The following is a 23934-nucleotide window of genomic DNA, read 5'->3' as shown; positions in this document are numbered from 1 at the left end:
TCTCTAGTTTACTACTTTAAAATGCACTACTTTGCTCCACATGACTGCACTGCCATTTCCCGTCTACCAATTCTGTCTTTTCTGTTAATTCTTGTGTTAATCATGATCCCAAATTTTATAACTTACTGGAGGACCCTGTAAACCAGGAAAACCGGGACTGCCTGGAAATCCACGTTCTCCCTAGAAGGGGTTAAGATCATGGAAGAACACGAAACAAAGCATAATTGTACCAAGAATCAATGACTGAAAAGATTTCTATAAAATGTATTTAGAAGCATGTCAAAAATCAATTAGCTTTCACTTACCAAACACCTAAACACCAACTATCCTTAACAATTCAACCACCTAAGATAACTTTATCCCTATATATCAATCCCAATTAGAAATAAAGAAAAAAATTCTACCCCAGGCCATGTTCTTCTGACAAATCCATTTTAAGACAATCACACCACATTCCTAGCCATCATCACATTTAATAGTTAATTATTTCCCCCAATTTCCTGCCCAGGTATTATATAGATTCTTATTTTAACTACCTTATTGGATTTTTTCTTTTACTTACTATAAACTATTTCAGATTATTTTTGCAAAAAGGAAAATATGGTAGGGAGAATGCCATTAATAATCACCAAGAGTACAATAACAGCAATAGTTCTAGCAATTTCAGGCCTTTATACTATCTAGGCACACAATTTTTCTCATTCACTATTGCAAAGTACTAATATGAGCATTTGGTTTAGAAAACAAAAGCTAAAATTGCTATAGAGGAAACCCAATGCAACCTCCCTTCAAACACCCATATGCCATAGTAATCCTAGAAACATCTCTGTCAAAAGCCTTAAAAAGTGAGTTTACAACTGCATGTCTTGGAGTGATTGTCCAGCACCTTTCCCCACTACTTTTTACACTTGGGAGAAAAAGCCCAGGGAGAAAGGAAGTGGCCTGTACATTGAGTTAAAAGACAGAAACAGAAAATTCCCACATATTCTGGCTCTACCTCTAAGGTACATTCCATTACTTGCATAAAAAGAAATATAAGAAAACTATTTCATCTGAAAGCATCCATAATATATCTAATGAATGTATTTAAAATTTGTCATTCACTAATTGGGAGTCTTAAATATAAACTAATCATTAGGTCTGCAAAGGCCCTTCTTTACAAGAAGAAAGGGAATATCCCTTTAAGCATATAGTTAATTGTACTCATTATAGATACATTTGACCTTCAAATTAAAAATAATGGTTTGTGGTCTGTTGATTGCTTCAACTATACTGGCAAACCCCCTCACACACAAAAATCCATGAATAATCAGAATACGCACTAACAGAAGAAGGTAGCCTGCTTTAACAAGAAATGTGCCAGGACAAAATGGAATTAGCTTGCATATCACTGTAAAGTGCCCCAGCTAAGATGAAGAACACCGGTAAGCCTCACAAATGCAGTAACAATAATATTAATAGTAATTGGCAAGAGCTGGAATGATCTGAGGAATTAACTATATATATATATATATATATATATATAATATATATTGTTTTCAAATATATACTGTAATCATCACCACAAAATATGGCTTGATAATACAAAATAGTTTGTTCAAGTTATTTTAAATATATGTCCTAATATAAAATCTGACACATGTCATTATTAGAAATGTATAGGATATTTCATGAATATTTTCACAGAGTATTTCATGAAAAATGGAAAAATGCCAATATATTTCATTAATTTAAAGGAGGAAAAAGTGAGGGAATAAGAACAGAGGCTATAATATCTAAGCTTCCAAAAAGAAGAAGATTTCTTAATTTTTGCTATCACTTTATATTAAATTGAAACAGTTGCCTAAAGACAACAAAAGTGCATCAGGAAAAAAAACATTTGCCATATATAAAGTTCTGTTTTACTTTTTAAATTGTTAAATGCGTCATTTTTTGGCTGATGGAAAAGAGTTTCAGGTTTCACACTGACAGTTTATAGTAAAAACTGATGTTGTGTATTATAGATAAGGTTTTGGGATATTTCTTAAGGACTGTAGATGAGGTAAAATGTAATTTTTAAAAATTAAATATTTGAAAACTTAAAATTGTACAGTAATAAAAAAATAAAGGCACACCTACTGAACAACATTCACAAGAATTAGAGTTAACACTTGATATAATATTTAGAACCCATATATCCTAATTCCTTTTTAACTCATCCTACCACACACTAAAGTCAAAAAAGGATTTGGTAAGTAATCATCATCCAATGCAATATTTCAGTTAATTACACATGCTTAAAGAAAGTACTGATGTTTCAAAAAATTGAAAATGTTATTCACAACAAACCCGATGTATGCACTAAACATAAAACTACTGCATCTCCTCTTCAACATTCGTCATACTGATTTATTTAGGTTGTTTTTAAGTCTATTATTACCAAGTAAGTTATCAAACCTAAGATAAAGTTAAAGAATTCTCACCTTGGTTCCATTGCATCCAGGGATACCTTGAGGTCCTGGGGCCCCATCATGGCCAGGCATTCCCTTTGAGAAGGGGGCATTAAAAATGCATAATATGTTTTAGATAGTTTAAAATAGTTTAAAACACTTTAAAGGTATTTTGAAATAAAAATCCAAATCTTACTTACAGGAAGACCTGGTGTCCCTGGAAACCCAGGAAGTCCAGGAGGACCCTATAGGAAGAAATAAATTCCTTGAACCAAATCATCAAAATCAATAAAACAACATCCTGAAAGTACGAAGAAAGCTATATTTAGAATAGAAATTGACAAAACGTGTCTCACTGATTATTATTACTATTCATTTTAGTTCTTTTAAAAACCATCAAAAAACCTCTTATAGTTTTAAACATTTCTTTTTATAGAAATACTATAAACACTCCTGTCTGAGTTAGTTTTATCTTCATTGCACTTAGTAGGAGATGGCAAATTAGTGGATAAAATATCTCTTCTTACAGATAAAGTGGTACTCCCAAGTTTATTATGAATAAGGAATTCAGCAGGGGGTATGGAAGTGGCAAAATTATCTGCCCTTGAGATCATCAATGCATTCACTCAGATAGTTAGTTAATGAAATTTTCCTGCTAGGATTTGCAAAAATACAACATTCTCTGTAGGTGAGGCTATGGGGAAAAGGTACTCTCATACATTGCTAATAGGGATTCAAACATTATGGAGAGAAATTTGAAAATATCTAGCACAAGTTCAAATGTATGCACCCTTTTAAACTCCCAGGGATGAGCCTCCCTGGCACCGAGGGATTACTACCAAGTACCAGCTGATGATATAACTAGAAAATGACCTTGAATAAAAGGGTCAACTCGGACCAGCATAATATCTCTGTCTACATATAATACCAGGAGCTAAAAATGCTTTTGACCTGAATAAAAGGGGGAAATGGAAAGGACAAATGAGTTTATATGGCTATGAGTCTCCAAAAAAGAACTGGGAGGTTATCAGAGGGGCTGCCCTTATGCACACCTCAGAAAAGTCCCAGAGACAGATAAAGTAGATACAACCCCAGGTATTGGTTCTTCTGAGGGCTACAGAGACCCACAGGTTCTATGGTCATGGCAGATAGAATTCAGTGCCATGTCAGTTGGCCTTACTTTGGAGTTTGTGTTTCTGTGTGATGGAGCTGGACTCAGATGTGATCTTCGTTCACAAGCCTCTCCTGCTACTTTTAACGGATCTGTAGTTGGGGTTGGGGTTTAGTGTATACCCAGGGGACCAGAATCTCTGGACTGACCATGTCATGACTGGCCAGGCCCTGAGCCTCAACAGACTTGCAACTCCTACACTCTGGTTTATTGGACTTACCCTACTCAGCTAACATGGAGGTGAAGAAGGTCAACCACCACACCAGTGAGCCAAGTATGCCTACAACTGAAAGCATGAGAATTGCATCCAGCATCCATGTGGAATTTAAGCCGCCTCTTGATATATATGTGGAGTGGACACAACCATTCTAAGGTCCACAGGATGGAGGAACAGACTATGGATTAGAGTGGATTTACTGATATTCTATTCATGAACTATTGTGATTAGTAATTGAAGAAAATGTGGCATTGGTGTGGAGAAAGTGACCGTGGTGGCTGCTGGGGGTAGGGAATGGGAGGAAGAGATGTGATGAGGAGACTTTTTCAGGACTTGGAGTTGTCCTGGGTGGTGCTGCAGGGACAGTTATTGGACATTGTATGTCCTTCCATGGCCCACTGGGTGGACTGTGGGAGAGTGTGGGCTATGATGTGGACCATTGACCATGAGGTGCAGTGGTACTCAGAGAAGTATTCACCAAATGCAATGATGTCTCATGAGGATGGAGGAGATTGTTGTTATGGGGGGAGGAGTGGGGTGAGGAGGCTGGGGGTTATATGGGGACCTCATATTTTTTGAATGTAATATTTAAAAAATAAAGACAAAAAAAGAAATAAAGGCAAAAAAACTTATTAAAAAAAGAATTATGAGAACTAAATTAGTATGACAACTATAACTGGTTGAAATACAAGAACTCCATTGTGTTTCTAATGATATAAATTTCAAAACACCTTCCTTGACAACCACTAGAAGTTGCTGGTTTAGCAAATCGGTACCCTATTAGAATTCAAGCTGAAAAAATTAGACTTCCAGTTAATAAATAGAGACAGATTGACTGAATATTAAAATCACAATGGATTTAAATGGAACTAGCCAATGATCATCAATGGATGATAAAACCATTAGGCAAAAATTTGATAAGGAAAATTTTAATGGAGGAATTAGACTGACATCGCTTGAAACCACTGATCAAACTTAACATCATCAAAGTGGGATAACCACACATTTGTTCCTCATTATGTAATTCAATAGTAAGTACACAGCACTCTCCAAAAGTATCCTTTTTTCTTTTTTTCTTTCACTTTTACAGAGGTATAATTTTCAAATAGTAAAATTCACAAACTTTAAATGTATAGCTCTTTCTGTAGCCCCAGTAAGTTCCCCAAGCAACCTCCAATTTCAGGAAATTTGTGTGTGGGGTGGAACAATTCATACGGCATTATGAGGAAGTAATCATCCAAATCCAAAAATCTGGGACACTGTACAAAACAAATAACCCAATTTCTCCAATGGCATAATAAAAGAGGCTTAAGAAACATAGGAACAGAATGCAATATATGGACCATGTTTGAATCCTGATTTGAACAAATGAATTGTAAAATGTCATCTATGAGACAACTGAGAAAATCTGAATATGAACGGAATTTGAGAGGATATTTTAAAATTGTCGCTAAAATATTTTGAAGTATGATAATGGTATAGTGTTTATGTGGTTATCAGTTAGAAAGGCAAACTGAAGTATTCACAGGTGGAATGGCATAATGTGTGGGATTTATTTTAAAATATTCCAAAAAATAAGCGGTGGAGTATAAATGAAACAAGATTGTCAAGGTGTTGATATTTTTAAAGATGGGTGATAGGTACATGGGGGTTCATTTTACTATTCACTGTACATCTACATTTGTGTAGGTTTGAAATTTTTCATAGTTACATGTTTATAAAAATCTGCTTGTCAAGAGTTGCCTATGAGCTGAGAACTGAGGACCGAGGAATTACCCACCTAGTGCCAAGCACTTTCAAGTTCTAGTAGGGGGACATGGACAATATAGACTATTCCAGACATTGATAGAATGAACAGTTCTTTCACAGTCTCAACAATACTTAGGGGATAGCTAATGGCAGTTATAGTTTTTATTTATACTTACACTAAATTTCTAAAGATCAAAGAATTAGAATGTTTGATTATCTTTGTCTCACATACCGACATGCTATGGCCACTACCCATATATTTTATATTCAAATAGCAACCTTTTCAATCTATGAAGGCAGAATTTCAGGCTATAAAGGAACCTTGACTATCATGATGTTTAATACTCTGATTTGACAAAAAAGTAGCTGAGGTTCAGGAAAGTTAAATCTGATTTTCCAACAATCAGTTCTATTTTTAAACTACAGCTACCTCTCAATTCTAAAAAACACTGTAAGTTATATGTTGACCTAAAAGCTTTTCAGAAAACTACCTTAAATGTGCACTTCAATTTTGAGTCATATTCTTATTTCCAGAATATTAAAATTTGAAAAGTCATGTATCTTAGAATTGAGGAAATATGAAGTTATTTCATGAGTAGTTATTATTTAACAGAGTGGTTTAAACCAATACTTCCCAACCTTATTTTCTTCAAGATACACAAAGAAAATTATACTATCTGTGCATGATATACTGGGGGTGCATATACTCAGCCTGAGGTAGGCAGCCCTCTTAACTCCAGAGGACTAAGTGATCACACTAGTTGGGAAGTTCTGGTTTAAACCAATTGCATTATATATATTTTAAATAAATTGACAAGTTTACCATATTCATATTTTGTAACCACAATCTACTTTAAAATCCTCTGCAACTGCAAGCAAGGTAGCTCCATCCATATGCCCCATGGGATCGAAGCCCACTGTCAATGAGAAGCAAAGTGGTCATTACCATCCCCAAATCCTCAAGATTGGGGAATGAACAATGGACTTATTATTATTCTACAGTAGGCTTATTATTATTCCTGTAATGGAAGGTCTTTGATCACTGATATAAAGCCAGTGGCCACCAGAGTTTCTGAGGGATGGGAGAGGGAAGAATAGGTATAATGTGGGGCATTTTCTGGACATTGGGTTTGTCCTGCATAACACTGCAGCGATGGATACAGGCCATTGCATATTTTGTCATCACTTACAAAATTGTGAAGGACTAAGTATACACTATAATTTAAACTGTAGCCCATGGTTAGTAGTAATACTTCCATATGTGTTCATCAATTGTAACAAATATACCATACTAATGAAGGATCTTGTAAATGTGGGAAAGTGTGAGAGAGGGAGGGAGGGGGCATATGGGAATCCCTTTTTTTTTAATGTAACATTTATGTAATATAAAGCTTCTTTAAAAATAAAAAAAAATTATAAAATCTCTTCAATTACATTAAAGAGACATCAAGATATAAAAAGATAACTCTCAAAATAGTGAATAAAGGTTTATTATGGACATATGTCAACTCAAAATTTAGCTTTCTAAGACTATATTTCTTCTTTCATTTCAATATGGTTCTCTTCCAGTTGTCTCATAACACTTCACTTACTTTTTATCAACCAAAAATCATTTGATATATAGCAATTATCACTTACTCTGATTCCTTTTGGTCCTGGTGACCCTGGAATTCCATCTTCACCCTGAAAAACACAACATATTTTGTTCTTCTTCCTTCAAATAATATTTTTCAATTATGAGACAAAAATTTCACGAACCACTGTGAAAGTTAGTGAGAAACTTACTTATCCAAGAAAGAAGCATTTATTTTTGAGGCTTAAAGCATTGAGTTAATTTATATGAAAAAATATATCAAAGGTCTTTATTTACTGAGAAGGGAACTGTTGGCATGTAGAAGAAACTTTATACCTGAAAAGTTAATTATGAATCATGCATTTAAAAAGATGAAATTGTGGTACAGATATTCCCCAAATCATTTACGCATGAATCAAATAGCTGAAAATCTGGGCATTTTCCATATTATATCAATCTGCATGCCATGGTAGTAATAAACAGCATCATGTCATAGCCCAATTATGTGCTGTTCTTTAATTTGCTGTTTTAAACCATTTCTTTGCTTAACACACACTTCCTACCCACAGAGTTTAAGAAGGAACTAAAAGAACATAATCTTTCCTGTCCAGCTTCTACTTTAGACTTCTGCAAAAGAAGCTGCCAAATGTGTGTTAATCTATTTACCTATATTTAGTCACGATCATATTACTATAAATTTAATGTCTTGCCTCACAAAGATTTTTTTTACAAAAAAAACTATTTTCTTTAAAAAAATTGAATAAAGAAAACCTTATTCTGCTACAGTGTGCAAGAATTTCAGTGGAACAGTTAGCAGACCACTGCCTGGGGCTTGGTCATATTTTTCAGCCTGGGACACTTGTTCTACACAAACTGCTTTGCAACTACTCAACTCAAAAACCTAAAGATTCCACCAGAGGTGCCTGGGAGCCTGACATAATACTCGTTCAATCAGGGCAGCTCTGTTCTTATATTTTTTATGTGGGGCTTCCATGGAAAATTTCATTAGGAAAGAGGGTTAACTTATGTATTACTTTCCTATGCTGGTGTAACACATTGCCACAAACTTAGTGGTTTAAAAACTTAGTGGTTTAAAAACATTACAAATTTATTATTTTGCAGTTCTGGAGGACAGAAGTCTGACACAGTTATCACTGGGATAAAATCAAGGTAAGGGCAAGGTTCTAGGAGAGAATCCATTTAAAGTTTTTCTAGATACAGGATCATATCATTAGCAAATAGTGAAATTTTTACCTTTCCCCTTCCTATTTGGGTACCTTTTATTTCTTTTTCTTGTCTAATTGCTTGCAAAAGAAATCCTAGCACAATATTCAATAACAGCAGTGAGAGTCGGCATACTTGTCTTCTTCCTGATCTCAACAGGCTTTCATTCTTTCACTATTGAGTACAATGCTAGCTGGGGGAGTTTCATATATGAACTTTTCCATGTGGAGAAAACTTTCTGATACTCATATCTTTTGGAGTTTATTTTTTAACCAAAAAAAGAATATTGTATTTTGTCAAATGCTGATTCTGCATCAATTGAGAGAATCATATGATTTTTCTTCTTCAATTTATTAATGTAGTTCATTATACTATTTGATTCTCTTCTATTGAAAACTTGCATACCTGAGATAAAACCAACTTGATCATGGTATATAATTCTTCTAATGTGCTTTTGGATCTGGTTTGCAAGTATTGCTGAGGATTGTTTCATATATTTTCATTAGAGAATTTGGTCTAAATTTTTCTTTTATGTAATATCTTTATCTGGTATTGGTTTTAGGGTGATGGTGGCTTCACAGAATGAGTTTGGTAACTTTCTTTCCTGTTCAATTTTTTTTAAAGCTTGAGGAAGACTGGTATTAGATCGCTTTTGAATGACTGAATTGCCCTGTGAAGCCACCTGGTCCGAGGCTTTTCATGTTTGGTAGACTTTTGATGACTGTTTTCAATCTCTTCACCTGTAATTGGTTTGTTGAGATCTTCTATTTATTCCAGGATCAGTGTAGGTTTTTCATGTGTTTCTAGGAATTTACCCATTTAATCTATTTGTCTAGTATTTTGGCATACAGTATTTCATAGTATTCTCTTACGAACACTCTTATTTCTGGGGGTCTCAGGGTGATATCTCCCCCCACACTTCTGATTTTATTTGCATTGTCTATCATTTTCTCTTTCTAAGTCTAGCTAAGGGTTTGTTGATTTTGTTGATCTTCTCAATGAGCCAACTTTTGATTTTGTTGATTCTCTCCATTTTTTTCCTTTTACTCACTGTCATTTATTTCTGCTATGATATTTTTTATTTTTTTCCTTTTACTTGATTTGGGAGTAATTTACTGTCCTTTTCCTAGTTCCGCCAGGTGCGCATTTAGGTCTTCAATTTAAGCTCTTTTTCTCTTTTAATGTAAGCATTAAGGGCTATAAATTTCCCTCTCAGCACTGCTTTTTAGGTTTCTCATGTTGTGTTCTTGTTTTCATTCTCCTCAAGATATTTACTGAATATACTTTCAATTTCTTCCTTGACTCACTGATTATTTGAATGTATTTTTAATCTCCATATATTTATGAATTTTCCATTTTTAATCTCACTGAATTCCAGCTTCATTCCATTATGATCAGAGAAAGTGTTTTGTATAATTTCATTCTTTTTAAATTTATTGAGACCTGTCTTGTACTCCAACATATGGTCTATCCTGGAGATGGATCCATAATAATTGGAAAAGAATGTATATCTTGCTATTTTAGGGTATAATGCTCTATAAATGTCTCTTAAGTATAGTTCTTTTATCATTTTATTCAAGTTCTCTGTTTATTTATCTTCTGTCCAGATGTTCTATCCAATGCTGAGAGGTGTGTACTGAAGTCTCCAACTATTATTGTAGACACATCTATTCCTCCCTTCAGGTTTGCCTTTGAGTGCTTCATATACCTTGGGGTACCAAGTTCAGTTCATAGGTATTATAGTTATTTATTCTTGATGAATTGAGCCATTTATTAATATATAATGACCTTCTTCATCTAGCATAACTGTTATTAGTATTGCTGCTCCAGATCCTGGTTACTATTTTCCTAACTTTCAAATTCAACTTAGATGTGTCCTTATGTCTGAGATGAATTGCATGTATACAGCATATAGATGGCTCATATTTTTATCTGTTGTGTCAGTCTGTGAATTTTTTAAAGATTTATTTTATTTATTTTTCTCCTTCCCCGCCCCATTGTCTGATCTCTGTGTCCATTCACTGTGTATTCTTCTGTGTCTGATTGTCAGGCCACACTCGGAAGCTGTGTCTCATTTTGTTGTGTCATCTTGCTGCAACAGCTCTCCATGTTTGCAGCGCCACTCTAGGGCAGGCTGCGCTATTTTTGTGTGGAGCGGCTCTCCTTGCCAGGTGCACTCCTTGTGCATGGGGCACCCCTATGCGGTGGCACCCCTGCATTGCACAGCACTCCTTGCACGCAGCAGTACTGTGCGTGGGCCAGCCCACGAAATGGGCAAGGAGGCCCTGGGTATCGATCCTGGACCTCCTATACGGTAGGCGGATGGCGGATGCTCTATCTGTTGAGCCACATCCACTTGCCAGTCTGTGTCTTTTGATTGGGGATTTCAGGTCATTAAATCTCAATGTTCATATTGTAAAGGCATTACTTACTGCATCCATTTTATCTTCTGGCTTTCCATTGTAATATCTTACAATTCTCAGCCTTTTTTCCCTTTAATTTGCCCATACTAGTGATCTTCATTTCTACAATCTTCTCCAAGTCTTTTGCCTTGCTGTTTTGTTTTTTGTTTTTTTTTTTGTTTTTCATTTCAGGGTGCAGCACTCCCTGTAGTATCTCTTGTATATCCTGTCTTTTTTTTAACATACTCTCTGTTTTCATCTGTGAAGACTTTAAATTCACCCTCATATTTGAAGGACCGTTTTGCTAGATGCAGAACTCTCGGCTGGTAGTTTTTCCCTTTCAGTACCTTAATATATCATAGAGTGGTACATTTCTTACCTCTAAGGTTTCTGATAAGAAACCAGCAGCTACTCTAATTGAGGTTCCTTTATAGGTAATGTTTTTGTGGGTTTTTCCCCCTCTTGCTGCTTTCAGAATCCTCTCTTTATCTCTGATATTTGCCCTTCTGAATAGTAAGTGTCTCATGGTAGGTCTATTCAGATTGTTTTGGTTCGTTGTCCTTTCTGGTTATTGATATTTATGTCTTTCATAAGGGTTGGGAAGTTTTTGGTCATTATTTCCTCAAATATTCTTTCTGCACCTTTTCCATTCTTTTCTCCTTCTGGGACACGGATATGTTAATGTTTGTGTGTTTTGCATTGTCATTCAATTCCCTGAGACACTTCAATTTTTTTCTATTCTCTTCTCTTTCTGTACTCCTGTCTTTTCCAGTTAGGTATTTTGTGTTTGAAATCATGAATTCTGTTGTTGAGCAATGCAAATCTGCTTTTAGGTGCCTCTAATGTATTTTTATTTTTTATTTTTTACATCTTTTTTAAAATTAAAGTTAATAGATCACGAAGAATGTTACATTAAAAAACATAAGAGGTTCCCATATAACCCACTCCCCACACCCCACATCCATCATTTTTGTAAACTGTATTTTTTGAAGATATATACATCTCAAAAAATGTTACATTAAAAAACATAAGAGGGGAAGTGGACTTGGCCCAGTGGTTAGGGCGTCCATCTGCCACATGGGTGGTCCGCGGTTCAAGTACCAGGTCTCCTTGACCTGTGTGCAGCTGGCCCATGTGTGGCGCTGATTCCCACGGGGAGTGCCCTGCCGTGCAGGGATGTCCTTCCCCGCGGGGAGTGCGCCCAGTGGGGAGAGTCGCCCAGCGTGAAGGAGGATGCAGCCTGCCCAGGAGTGGCACCTCCCACGCAGAAAACTGACACGGCAAGATGATGCAACAAAAAAAGAAACACAGATTCCCCTGCCGCTGGCGGCAACAGGGACAGACAGGGAAGGCGCAGCAAGTAGACACAGAAAACAGACAACCAGGACGGGGGAGTGGGAATAAATAAATTAAAAAATCTTAAAAAAAAAAACATAAGAGGCTCCCATATCACCACACCTCCCCACCCCACTCCTCCCACACCAACAACCTCCCCCATCATTGTGGAACACTCATCAAACTCGGTGAACATAATGTATTTTTAATCTCATCCATCATGTCTTTCATTCCCATAAGGTCTGTTACATTTCCTTGCAGGCTTTCAAATAGTTCTTTTTTTAAGACATATTTTTTTAATTTATTTTTAAAAGTTACATATATTATATAAAATGTTACATAAAAAATATAAGGAATTCCCATATGCCCCACTCCCCACAGCTCCCACTTTTCCCACATTTACAACTTCTTTCATTAGTGTGGTACATTCACTGTAATTGATGAACATTTCAACACAGCATGGATTATAGTTTACACTGTAGTTTATACTCTCTCCCACTCTATTCTGTAGGTTATGGCAGGATATATAATGTTGTGTATCTGTATTTGCAGTGTCATTCAGGAAAATTCCAAGTCCTGAAAGTGCTACCATATTACACCTCTTTTTCCCTCTCCCTGCCTTCGGTAACTCGAGTGGCCACTGTCTCCACATCAATGATATAATTTCTTCCATTACTAGAATAACAGTAAATCTATAGTAGAATACCAGTAAGTCAACTCTAGTCCATATTTTATTCCCCAATCCTGAGGATTCTAGGATGTTGATGCCCACTCCACCTCTAACTGCGAGGGGCTTTGACCCCATAGGGCTAATAGATGGGTCTCACTTGCTTGCAGCTGTAGACTCTCTTGGTTCCTTGGTATAGTGGTTGTCCATCCTCACCTCCTTGGTAGTTGTCCTGGGTAAGTCCAATGAACTAGAGAGTAGGTATTGCAACTCCTCTGAGGCTCCGGGCCCAGCTGGCGCATGGACAACCCAGAGATTCAGTTCTCTTGTACATACACATATCAACTCCAGAACCAACTATAGGTTCAATAAAAGACAGAAAAGGCATGTGTAGAGAAGTCACATCTGAGACCAACTCTGTCACACTCAGGAAAACAAATTCCTAAGTAGGGCTTATTGGCAAGGCACCAAATTCCACAGCTATCTGCCATGACTGTAGGACCTGGGCGTCTCCAGAGTCCTCAGGAGTCCCACTATTTGGGGTAGTATCTACTTTGGCTAGCTATGAGATCCTGCTGAGAAGTGCATACGTGTTACCTCTCTGAAGACCTCCCAACTCATTTTGAAGTCTCTTAGTCATGTAAATTCATTTGTCTTTACCATTTCCCCCTTTCATTCAAATTGTTCTTTATGCTCATCCAGTGTCTTCTTAAAATCCTTTATTTCTTTAGTGATATTTTCTTTAAATTATTTGAAGTGATTCAGATGAGCTGTGTGATTAATACGTTTTAATTGTCTTAAAATCCTGTATCTCTTCAAGTTACTTTGTTCCTTTGCCTGGGCCATCTTTTCCTATTTCCTAGTATGGCTTGTAATTTTTTGTGGAGGTCTAGGCACTTGAATATGTTGGTGAATTTACTCTGATGGCCAATTTCTCTTTCTTGCCTACTGTCTTTTTATCACAGCCCTTCTTTTATATTTGGTTCAATTTATTCTAAGTCTTTAAAATTGCCCAGCTTTAGTTATCAAAATCATGGCGGGACTCACTAATGGAGCACAGATTTTCTCCCAGGGATACAGAGTACCATAACAGTTTTGTTCATGCAGTTTCCAGGCTGGCCAGCAGATGGAACTGGTCGGCACACCTTTCCAGTGTTTCAGGATGGGCTTTTCTGTGTTCTTGTGTTGAATCTCCAGAGTGGAGATTCAGAGCAAGTTGTGATGGCCAAATTCACTGAAGTAAATCCCCTGACTCTCCCCCCTCCTTTTCCCTTGAAACTGCTGAAAGGGAGGAAATTGTCTGTTCCCCTCTCAGTTAACTGCAGTGAGCCAGGGGTTTTACTCCAGCTTAATATCTTGGGAGTGAGGGAGGGGAACCCTTCTCAGCTTCCACGGTGGCATGGTAATGCACTTTTGTTGTTTTGACTTCTTCGTCTCTTTGTCCCTCACCATCCTGGGAGTTATGTAGTACTCTCCTGGTCTGCTAACCCCCAAAGCTGGACCCACGGGCACCTTTTGGCTCTTTCCCTATTGGTTTTGTGGGAGCATTGAGCTCTGCCTGTTAATCAGATGCCATCTTCCCACATCTTCCCTTTGTTGTATTTTTGTCAGGACTTTCTATATATACGATCATGGCATGTTCAACTAGTAAAAATTTTACTCCTTCCTTTCCAGTTTGGATGCATTTATTTATTGTTCTTGCCTAATCGCCACAGCAATTAGTACAATATTGCCTATCAGTGGTAACAATGGGCATCCTTGTCTTGTATCAGATATTAGAGGGAAAGATTTCAGTATTTCACCATTTAATAGGATGTTAGCAGTGAGTTTTTCATATATGCCCTTTATCATGTTGAGGAAGTTCTCTTCCTATTTTTCTAAGAGTTTTTTTAGGAGGTTTTGGGAATTGAACCCAGGACCTCGTACACATGAAGCAGGTGGTCAACCAGCTCAAACACTGAGCTACATTGACTTCCCAGTAAGAGTTAATTTTTTTCTTTTGTTTGTTGGTTTGGAGATACTGGAGATCGATCCCTGGACCTCATACATGGGAAGCAGGTGCTCAACCACTTGAACTACATCCACTCTCCTCTAAGGGTTTTTATCAAGAAAGGATGCTGGATTTTGTCAAATGCCTTTTTTGTGTCAAAGGAGTTAATCATGTGGTTTTTTTTTTCTTCATCCTGTCAATGTAGTATATTACATTAATTGATTTTCTTGCATTATCTTTCATAAATCCCACTTGTTCATGGTATATATTTCTTTTAATGTAGTATTGGATTCGATTTGCTAGTATTTCATTGAAGATTTTTGCATCTACATATATAAGAAAAATTGGTCTGTAATTATATTTTCTTGAGGTATCTTTATCTGGCTTTATCTGGCTCTTCAATTTTTTGGGAGAGTTTGAGCAGGATTGGTACTAAATCTTCTTGGAATCTTTGATATAGAATTTCCCTATATAGCTATCTAATCCTGGGGTTTTCTTTGTTAGGATTTAATTTTTTTTTTAATTTTTAAAGAAGCTTTAGATTATATACATGATACATTGAAATTATAGGAGGATACAGATGTACCCCATCCCCTGCCCTTCCCACACTTTTCCCCATTAACAACATCTTTCATTAGTAGTGCAGTAAATTTGTTACAATTTGATGAACCCATATTGAATCATTGCTAGTAATCATGGTCAACAGTTTACATTATACTTTGCACTGTACATTTTTATAAGTTTTGACAAAATGACTGTATCTGTTATTGCAATATCATTCAGAATAATTCCAATGTCCCCAAAATTGACCCATGTTACACCTATTCTTCCCTTTCCCTACCCTAAGAACCTCTGGTGACTACTGCCTTTACATCAGTGTTATAAGATCTTCCATTGATAGAATAATAAGTCTACTGTAGTCCATAGATGCATTGCCCCCTTTTTTGTTCACATCTCACTCTTGAGAATTTTTGGATGGTGATGCCCACTCTTTCTGATTGAGAGGGGGCTTAGATCCCATGGGGAAAATGGATGCAACTTTCTAGCTTGCAGTGATAGATACTCTCCATTTTTTGGTGTGGGCATTGTCCATCATCATTTTCTTAGTTGCAACCTCAAGTTATTTCCTTCTTAGTACTTTTTTTTGCTATATCCCATAAGTTTTGATATGTTTTGTTCTTGTTTTCATTCATCTTAAGATATTTCTCATTTCCCTTGTGACTTCTTCTTTGGCTCACTAATTCTTTAAGAGTGCCTTATTTCACTTCAATATATTTGAAGATTTTCCAGTTCTCTGCCTGTTGCTGATTTCCAGCTTCATTCCATCATGGTCAGAGAAGATGCTTTGCATAATTTCAATATTTTTAAAGGTACTGAAATTTGATTTGTGACCCAACATGTTGTCTATACTGGAGAAGGACCCAAGTGTACTGGAGAAGAATTTATGTTTCCTCTTTTTTGGGGGTGCAATGTTCTGCATATATGTTAGGTCTAATTCATTCACCACATTATTCAAATTCTGTTTGTTTACTGAGCTTTTGTATAGATGGTCTATCTATTGATAAAGATGGTGCATTGAAGTCTCCAAATAATATTGTAGAGGTGTCTACTTTCACTTGTTTTGCCAGTGCTTGCTTCATGTATTTTGGGGCACCACAGTAAATATATGATTGTTATTTCTTCTTTGTGGATTGATCTTTTTATTACCATATATTGTCTTTCTTTTCCTCTTGTAACTTAAAGATTACCATGGCAGCTCTCTTTTGGTCACTATTTAAATGGATTATCTTTTTCCATCCTTTCACTTTCAACCTACTTCTGTCTTTGGGACTAAGGATAGTCTGTTGTAAACAAAATGTACTTGGATTGTGCATTTTTTATCCATTCTGCCAATATGCATCTTTTTATTGGGAGTTTAATCCTATAATATTTAGTATTACTGTAAATGCAGTACTTTCTTTAGCCATTTTATCCTTTTTTATACATCATATTTTTTGTCTCTCTATTCCTTTATACCAGCCTTCTTTAGTGTACAGTTGATCCTTTGTGATATATCTGACTGATTGCTTCCTCATTTCTGTTTCTACATATTTTTTACATGTTTTCTCTGTGGTTACCCTGGTGTTTGTATTATACAACCTAAGTCTATACTCAACTAATTTCATTAGATAACAACTTAATTACAATAGCTTACACGTTCACTGCTTCCATATCCCTCAATTTCCCCACTTTATGTTGTTTTTGTCTCACATTATCTCTTTATATTTTGCATATCCATTGTCAGGGAATATTACTATTTCTTATTCAATTGTCTTCTCATTTTTATAGGAATTAAAGAGTAGAGTAGATTGAGGACAAAGTATTATTAGATTTGAGTTTACACTTTTAGTTACATACACAGAAAATCTTCACTTCTTCACATTGCTCCAAGCTACAATCTCCTGTGTTTTCTCTTCCACCTGAAGAAACTGCTTTAACAATTTTCATAGGGTAGGTCTTCTGGTGACAAACTATGTTTCTGTTTATCTGTGAATGTTTTAAACTCTCACCCATTTTTGAACAACAGTTTTGCTGGATAAATAATTTTTTTGCCAGTTTTTCTCTTTCAAATGCTTAAATATATCATACCACTACCTTCCTGCTTTCATGGTTTTTTATGAGAAATCTGCACTTAGACTTATTGAGGATCCCTTGTATATGTTGAATCACTTTTCTCATAGTTCTTTCAAAATGATCTCTTTATCTTTGTCATTTGACATTCAGATTAGTAGGTTTCTTGGAGTAGGTCTTTTGAGGTTTAACCTTTTTGAAGTATGTTGTATTTCTTGGGCATGTATATTAATGTCTTTTATAAGAGGTGGGAAATTTTCAGCCATTATTTCCTCAAATATTCTTTCTGTCCCTTTTCCTTTCTTATCTCCATATGGGACTCCCAATATATTTGTGTTGGTATGCTTAATGCTATCACTCAAGTCCCTTAGACACTGCTCAGGTTTTTCTATTATTTTCTCAATCTGTTCTTCTGACTGTATGATTTTAACTGTCCTGTCTAGTTAACTGACTCTTCTTCTGTTCAAATCTACTGTTGAATGCCTCCAGTGTATTTTTATTCTGCATGATTATGCCTTTTGTCCCAATAATTTCTGTTAATGTTTCTTCCTAAACTTTCTAATTCTTTTTTTTTTATTTGGACCATAGTCTTCTTAATACCTTTGAGCTCTATATCCACCAATAGTTTATTTCTATTCATATGTTTCTTCATTTTTTTAAACTGATTTAGGAGATTTGTTTGAATTTCTGTGCTTAGTTGTTTCAAAGTCTGCGTCTTATCTGAAGTTTAAATTTATTCCCTTGACTGAGCCATATCTTCCTGTTTCTTGTAAGGCTTGTAATTTGTTGTCAATATCTGAGCATCTGATTATTTTCATGTGTTAACTCTAAAGATCTACTTCTCCCTCTTGTCTAGAATTTTTTTATTGTAGATTGGTTATCTATTAAGGCTCTTCTTGGACGCTTGGTACAACTAACATTGGACATTTAGAGTAGCCTGTATTTAACTGTTCAGATTTTTTCGTGTGTTATGCACCTGAGTTTTGCACTGAACATGGGGTAGAATTTATAACATTGCCCTATAATGAGCAATTTTTTTCTCCTCCATGTGATAGCTTCTTTTCTACTGTTTATTCTCTAGGAATCCTGATTTCTCCAGTTTGTTATTGTGCAAAATTTTCTCCGCAGCTTGCAAGATTTGTTTAAATTCTCTCCCTCACTCATTGCTCCCTTTTCATTACACTTTTCAGTTCTGGGATCAATCTGCCTTACAGCAGTACAGTTTTCTTTTTCTTTTTTTTTACATGAGGATTGTATACCTCCAGTTATTTCCCTGTTAGAGGTCCTGATATTCAAAATGGCCCAATTTTTTTTGCATGGAGTTAAAACCTAGAGTACAGATTATTAGGGAATGAGAGGAGGGTTGCAAAGGAGTACTGATGCTTAAATGTTTGGAAATGGTTAGTTGATGGTAACATATTATAGTGAGTAGAAGCTAGTTTATAAATGGGATTCAGGCTGAAAAGGGTAGCTTAGGGATGTAAAAGTCAATTGAGGACTGCTTTGGGAGCTTGCAAGGCAGTTGTATGCCCATCGATTTGCAGAGACTGTGACAGAACTAGTGCTTGCTAAAGGTAGAATTGTGGGTTACGAGCACAGTGGTCAGAAGCTGTGGGGAGGTGGGACTCTTCCCCCTAGGGTTGGCAGCCACAGTGTTCCCTGAAAACTGTCAGTTGTGTGGTGGCATTCCCAAAACCCATGATCCCCAGATCTGTGTTCTACAGGTCCGTGTCCCCTAAGGCCCCATAGACCATTTTCCACAGATCTATATACCCTGAGTCTGAAATATTCTGGACTTCCCTCTCCTGAATCCAGCACTCCCAGAAGTCCAGGATTACACTAGTGCTCCAGTTTTAGACTGACTCCTTAAGTGGGAGGGATTCGGTGGGAGGGGTAGAGATGCCAAATGAGTGTAGGTTCAAGTTTCTGCCCCCCCCCTTTTTCTTTTTCTTTTTTTGCACTTGGAGGAGCATAACAGTGAGCTTGGGGAGAACCTTAGAATACACGAGTGGACAATCTGCTGAGAAAGCCCAATTTACCTAAACGTCCTGGGAGAGGAAACTTGGTCTGGGAGAAGGTAGAGTCAGAAAATCAACTAGCCCTCTGGTAGCACACCTAAGAGATAGGTAATATAGGAGGTGCTTTCCAAGCTTCCAATAGCATAATTGGGGTTGATGGTGGGGTGTGCGTGCTCTCTCTGCAAATTAAGAGTCATTGTTTTCTATGCTGAGCTGGTTCAACGAGGACCCACTTGAATCTCCCACTGAACCTCTCAGGCGGCTTTCTTGCTGTCCTGAGAGAGCAAGAAGTGAGGAAGGGACAAAGGGAGAATGTGAGATTCCAAAGCGATTTATATAACTGCAAAGAGGATTACTTCCTTGAAACTTTCTCTGGTATTTTGTTGGTTTGTCTTCTTGTTTTTCCTTCCTCTTTATCTCCCCAAGGCCCTTTTTACTTTCTTTTTTCTTTTATTCTTTTTCATTTTCTTGTTTGCTTCCCTCCCTTTTGTCCCTCCTTTTTCCTTTCTTTCCTTCTCTTCCTTTTTTCTTTTTTATATTAGCTGCTGCAGTGAGCGTTTCACATTTGCTATATTTCCTCATCCTCCGATTCCTCTATTCTGTGTGTATTGATTTGGGCAACCAACACTATCCCCTTTCCTCTATATCTTTCTATTCTCCATCATTGTTTCTCTTATATGACACCTCTCTTTTTTTGCCCACCTATTTTTCTGACTTTTTTATTTCTAATATCTTTGTTCTGTTTTCTGTCTTATATTCACTCTTATATTATTGTCCTTTTTTTCTCTTTCCCTCTCTCCTGAACACACTGGCCTTTTAATTCACAATATATCCCTTCCAATATTCAGGTTACTGTCTCATTACATGTACACCACTTTTCTTACTGTTATAATTATACATAGCTTACATGAGCCTAATATTCATTGTCCTAGATCTCACATAATTCCTCTGTTAATGTTTACTATCAATACTATTATTCATTTTCTTTTCTTATTCCTTTTGCATTCTCTGACTCTAATATTTTCCTTCAAGTGAACTTAGCCAACAACAAGGAAATAGAATAAGAATAACAAAGTGACAAAGAGAAGACTTAACATGCACGCAAAAACAACAACTACTTAAAACCCAAACTAGACAAAGAAGCTAAGCAACTTATTAAACCCATCAGAATAAAATGATGGCCAGACAGCAACAAAAAACCATAAACCAAACCAATAATCGGAAAACATGCTCCAATACAATGAACAAACTAAACACCAGGAAGAGGAGCAGAACATTGAAAAACTAATTTAAGCTCTCAAAAAAGTTATAAGGGACCAATTTGATGAAGTGAAGGAAGAGATTAAGAATATGAAGAAAACACTTGGAGAGAATACCAAAGAAATTGTAATCATATGCAAAAGGTAAAGGATATGACAGTGATGAACAGCGAAATTCAAGAAATCAAAAATATACTCTCAGGAAATAACAGCAGACTCGAAGAGGCAGAGAGAACAATTAGTGATGTGGAAGACAGTACATCTGAAATCAAACAGATATTAGAACTGATTGATAAAAAGATTTTAAAAATCCAGTAGGGACTTAGGGACCGGAATGACAATGTAAAACACACAAACATATACATCATAGGCATCCCAGAAGGAGAAGAGAAGGGAAGGAACAGAAGGGGTGTTGGAGGAAATAATGACTGAAAACTTCCCAAACATATTAAGGCAGATGGATGTACATGTCCAGGAATCAAAATGCACCCCAAACAGCATAAATCCCAACATGCCTACCCCAAGACATATACTTGTCAAATTATCCAATCCTCAAGACAAAGAAAAAATACTAAAAGCAACAAGAGAAGAGAGAACCATCACATACAAAGGAGGTTCCATACATTAAGTGCTGCTTTCTCATCTGAAACCACGGAGGCAAGAAGGCAGTGGTATGACATAGTCAAGGTACTAAAAAAAAAATCCCAACCCAGAACACTCTATCCAACAAAGTTAGCATTTAAAAATGATGGAGAGTTCAAAATAGTCACAGATAAACAGAAACAAAGACAGTATGCCAACAAGAATCCTACCTTCAAGAAATATTAAAGGGAGATCTGCAGGAAGAATGAAAAAAACAGGAGAGGCAAGTTGGAGGAGAGTGTAAGAGCAAAAAAAAGACAAAAACAGAAAAGAAAGCGAACAAAATATGACAAACACAAATTCCAATAAAATATGGCTAATATAAGTAATTTCTTGAAAGTAATAACACTGAATGTCAATGGATTAAACTCACCTGTCAAGAGACTCAGACTGGAAGATTGGATGAGGAAATATGACCCATCTGTCAGCTGTCCACAAGAAACGTTTCTTACACCCAGGGATTCAAAGAGGTTGAAAGTGATTGGTTGGAAAACAATCTTACAAGCAAACAATAACCAAAAAATGGCAGGAGTAGCTATATTAATATCAGACAAAATAGACTTTAAATGCAGAACAATTGTGAGAGACAAAGATGGACACTATATATTAGTGAAAGGGATAATCTTTGAAGATGAAAGAACAATCATAAACATTTATGCTCCTAACAAGGGCAACACAAATTGCATGAGGCAAACACTGGAAAAACGAAGTGAAGGAATATATACCTCTACAATTATAGTGGGGGACTTTAACACACCCCTATCAACTTTGGACAGAACATCTCAAAAGAGAATCAATAAAGAAACAAGGCTTTGAACAATATATTAAAGGAGCTGGACCTAATAGATATATACAGAACATTACACCTAAATACGGCAGGATAGACATTCCTCTCTAGTGCACATCGATCATCCCCCAAGACAGACCACCTACTAGGCCACAGAGAAAATCTCAATGAATTCAGAAAGATTGAAATCATACGAAATAATTTCTCTGACCACAGTGGAATGAAGCTCGAAATCTGCAAGGACCAGAGACCCCGATCTGACAACAAGATATGGAAGTTAAACAGCACACTCTTAGGAAAAGAGTGGGTCAAGGAGGAAATCCCAAAAGAAATGAATAACTAATGAAACTAATGAAAATGCTAATGAAACTAATGAAAATGTTAACACAACATATCAAATCTTATGGGATGCAGCCAAAGCAGTACTGAGAGGGAAATTTATAGCCATAAATACATACAGAAAAAAAAAAGAAAGAGTTAAAATTGAAGAACAGCACACTTGGAGGAATTATTAAAAAAACAACAAACCAAACCCAAAGGAAAAAAGAAAGAAAGAACAAAGATAAGAGCAGATCTAAATGAAATTGAAAATAAGAAAGCACTTGAAAAAATAAACAAAATCAAGAGCTGGTTCTTTGAGAAGATCAATAAAATTGACAAATCCTTACCTAGACTAACAAAGAAAAAAAGAGAGAAGATGCAAATACACCAAATAAGAAATGAGAAAGGAGATATCACCACTGACCCCACAGAAATAAAGAACATCATGAGAGGATACTTTGAAAAACTATATTCCAACAAGAAGGACAATTTAGAGGAAATGGACAAATTCCTAGAAACACATAAGCAGCCTACATTGATGAAAGAAGAACTGATAATCTCAACAAACCAATCACAAGTAAAGAGATAGAATCAGTCATTAAAAACCTCCCAACAAAGAAGAGCCCTGAGCCAGATGAGTTGACAGGTGAATTCTTCCAAACACTCTGGAAAAAACTAACACAAATCTTGCTTAAATTTTCCAGAAAAATGAAACAGAAGGAACAATGCATACCTCATTCTATGATGCCACCATTACTCTAGTACCAAAGCCAAACACAGACACCACAAGAAAGGAAAAGTACAAACCAATCTCTCAAATGAACCTACATGAAAATCCTCAACAAAGTTCTTGCTAACTGGATTCAACAATACATTAAAGGAATTATACACCATGACCAAGTGACATTCATTCCTGGTATACAAGGATGGTTCTACATAAGAAAATCAATTAATATAATACACCATAGAAATATCACCCCTTCTATTTAACATAGTATTCAAAGTACTTGCTCAATCACTGAGGCAAGAACCTGACATAAAAGGCATCCAAATTGGAAAGGAATAAGTCAAAATTTCAGTATTTGCAGATGACTGATCCCATACATAGAATACACTGAGAAGTCCACAACAAATCTTCTAGAACTTGTAAATGAGTTCATTAACGTCGCAGGCTACAAGATCAATGTGCAAATTTCAGTAGCATTTCTGTACACCAATAATGAGCAATCTGAGGAGGAAATCAAGAAACAAATACCATTTACAATAGTAAAAAAAAAATCAAATAACTAGCAATAAATCTAACTAAAGATGGAAAAGACTTATACACAGAAAACTACACAACACAGTTCAAGGAAATCAAAGAAGACTTAAATGAATGGATGAATATTCCCTGTTCATGGATAGGAGGCTAAATATTATTAAGATGTCTAGCCTACCAAAACTGATCTACAGATCCAATGCAATCTCAATAAAAATCAACACAGCATTCTTTATTGAACAAGAAAAACTAACTATGAAATTTATTTGGAAAGGATAGAGG

The 23934-nt window shown here is 36.1% G+C and overlaps 1 protein-coding gene across 1 annotated transcript in view; it reads right to left on the bottom strand.

The window, feature by feature from the left end:
- COL4A5 (collagen type IV alpha 5 chain) overlaps positions 1-23934 on the bottom strand; it is a 420087-nt gene that overhangs the window by 235420 nt on the left and 160733 nt on the right. Inside the window, exons 4-7 of the mRNA XM_058291987.2 lie at positions 7205-7249; positions 2630-2674; positions 2463-2525; positions 127-180 (exon numbers count right to left, since the gene is read on the bottom strand). Of these exons, the coding sequence (XP_058147970.1) occupies positions 127-180; positions 2463-2525; positions 2630-2674; positions 7205-7249 (207 nt within the window). The remainder of the gene's footprint in view (positions 1-126; positions 181-2462; positions 2526-2629; positions 2675-7204; positions 7250-23934) is intronic.

Source organism: Dasypus novemcinctus, chromosome X (genome assembly GCF_030445035.2).
Source record: "Dasypus novemcinctus isolate mDasNov1 chromosome X, mDasNov1.1.hap2, whole genome shotgun sequence".
In the NCBI taxonomy this organism is placed as follows: Eukaryota; Metazoa; Chordata; class Mammalia; order Cingulata; family Dasypodidae; genus Dasypus; species Dasypus novemcinctus.
Note: the sequence above shows the minus strand (reverse complement) of the source record. Positions and strands in the feature narration are given on the sequence as shown.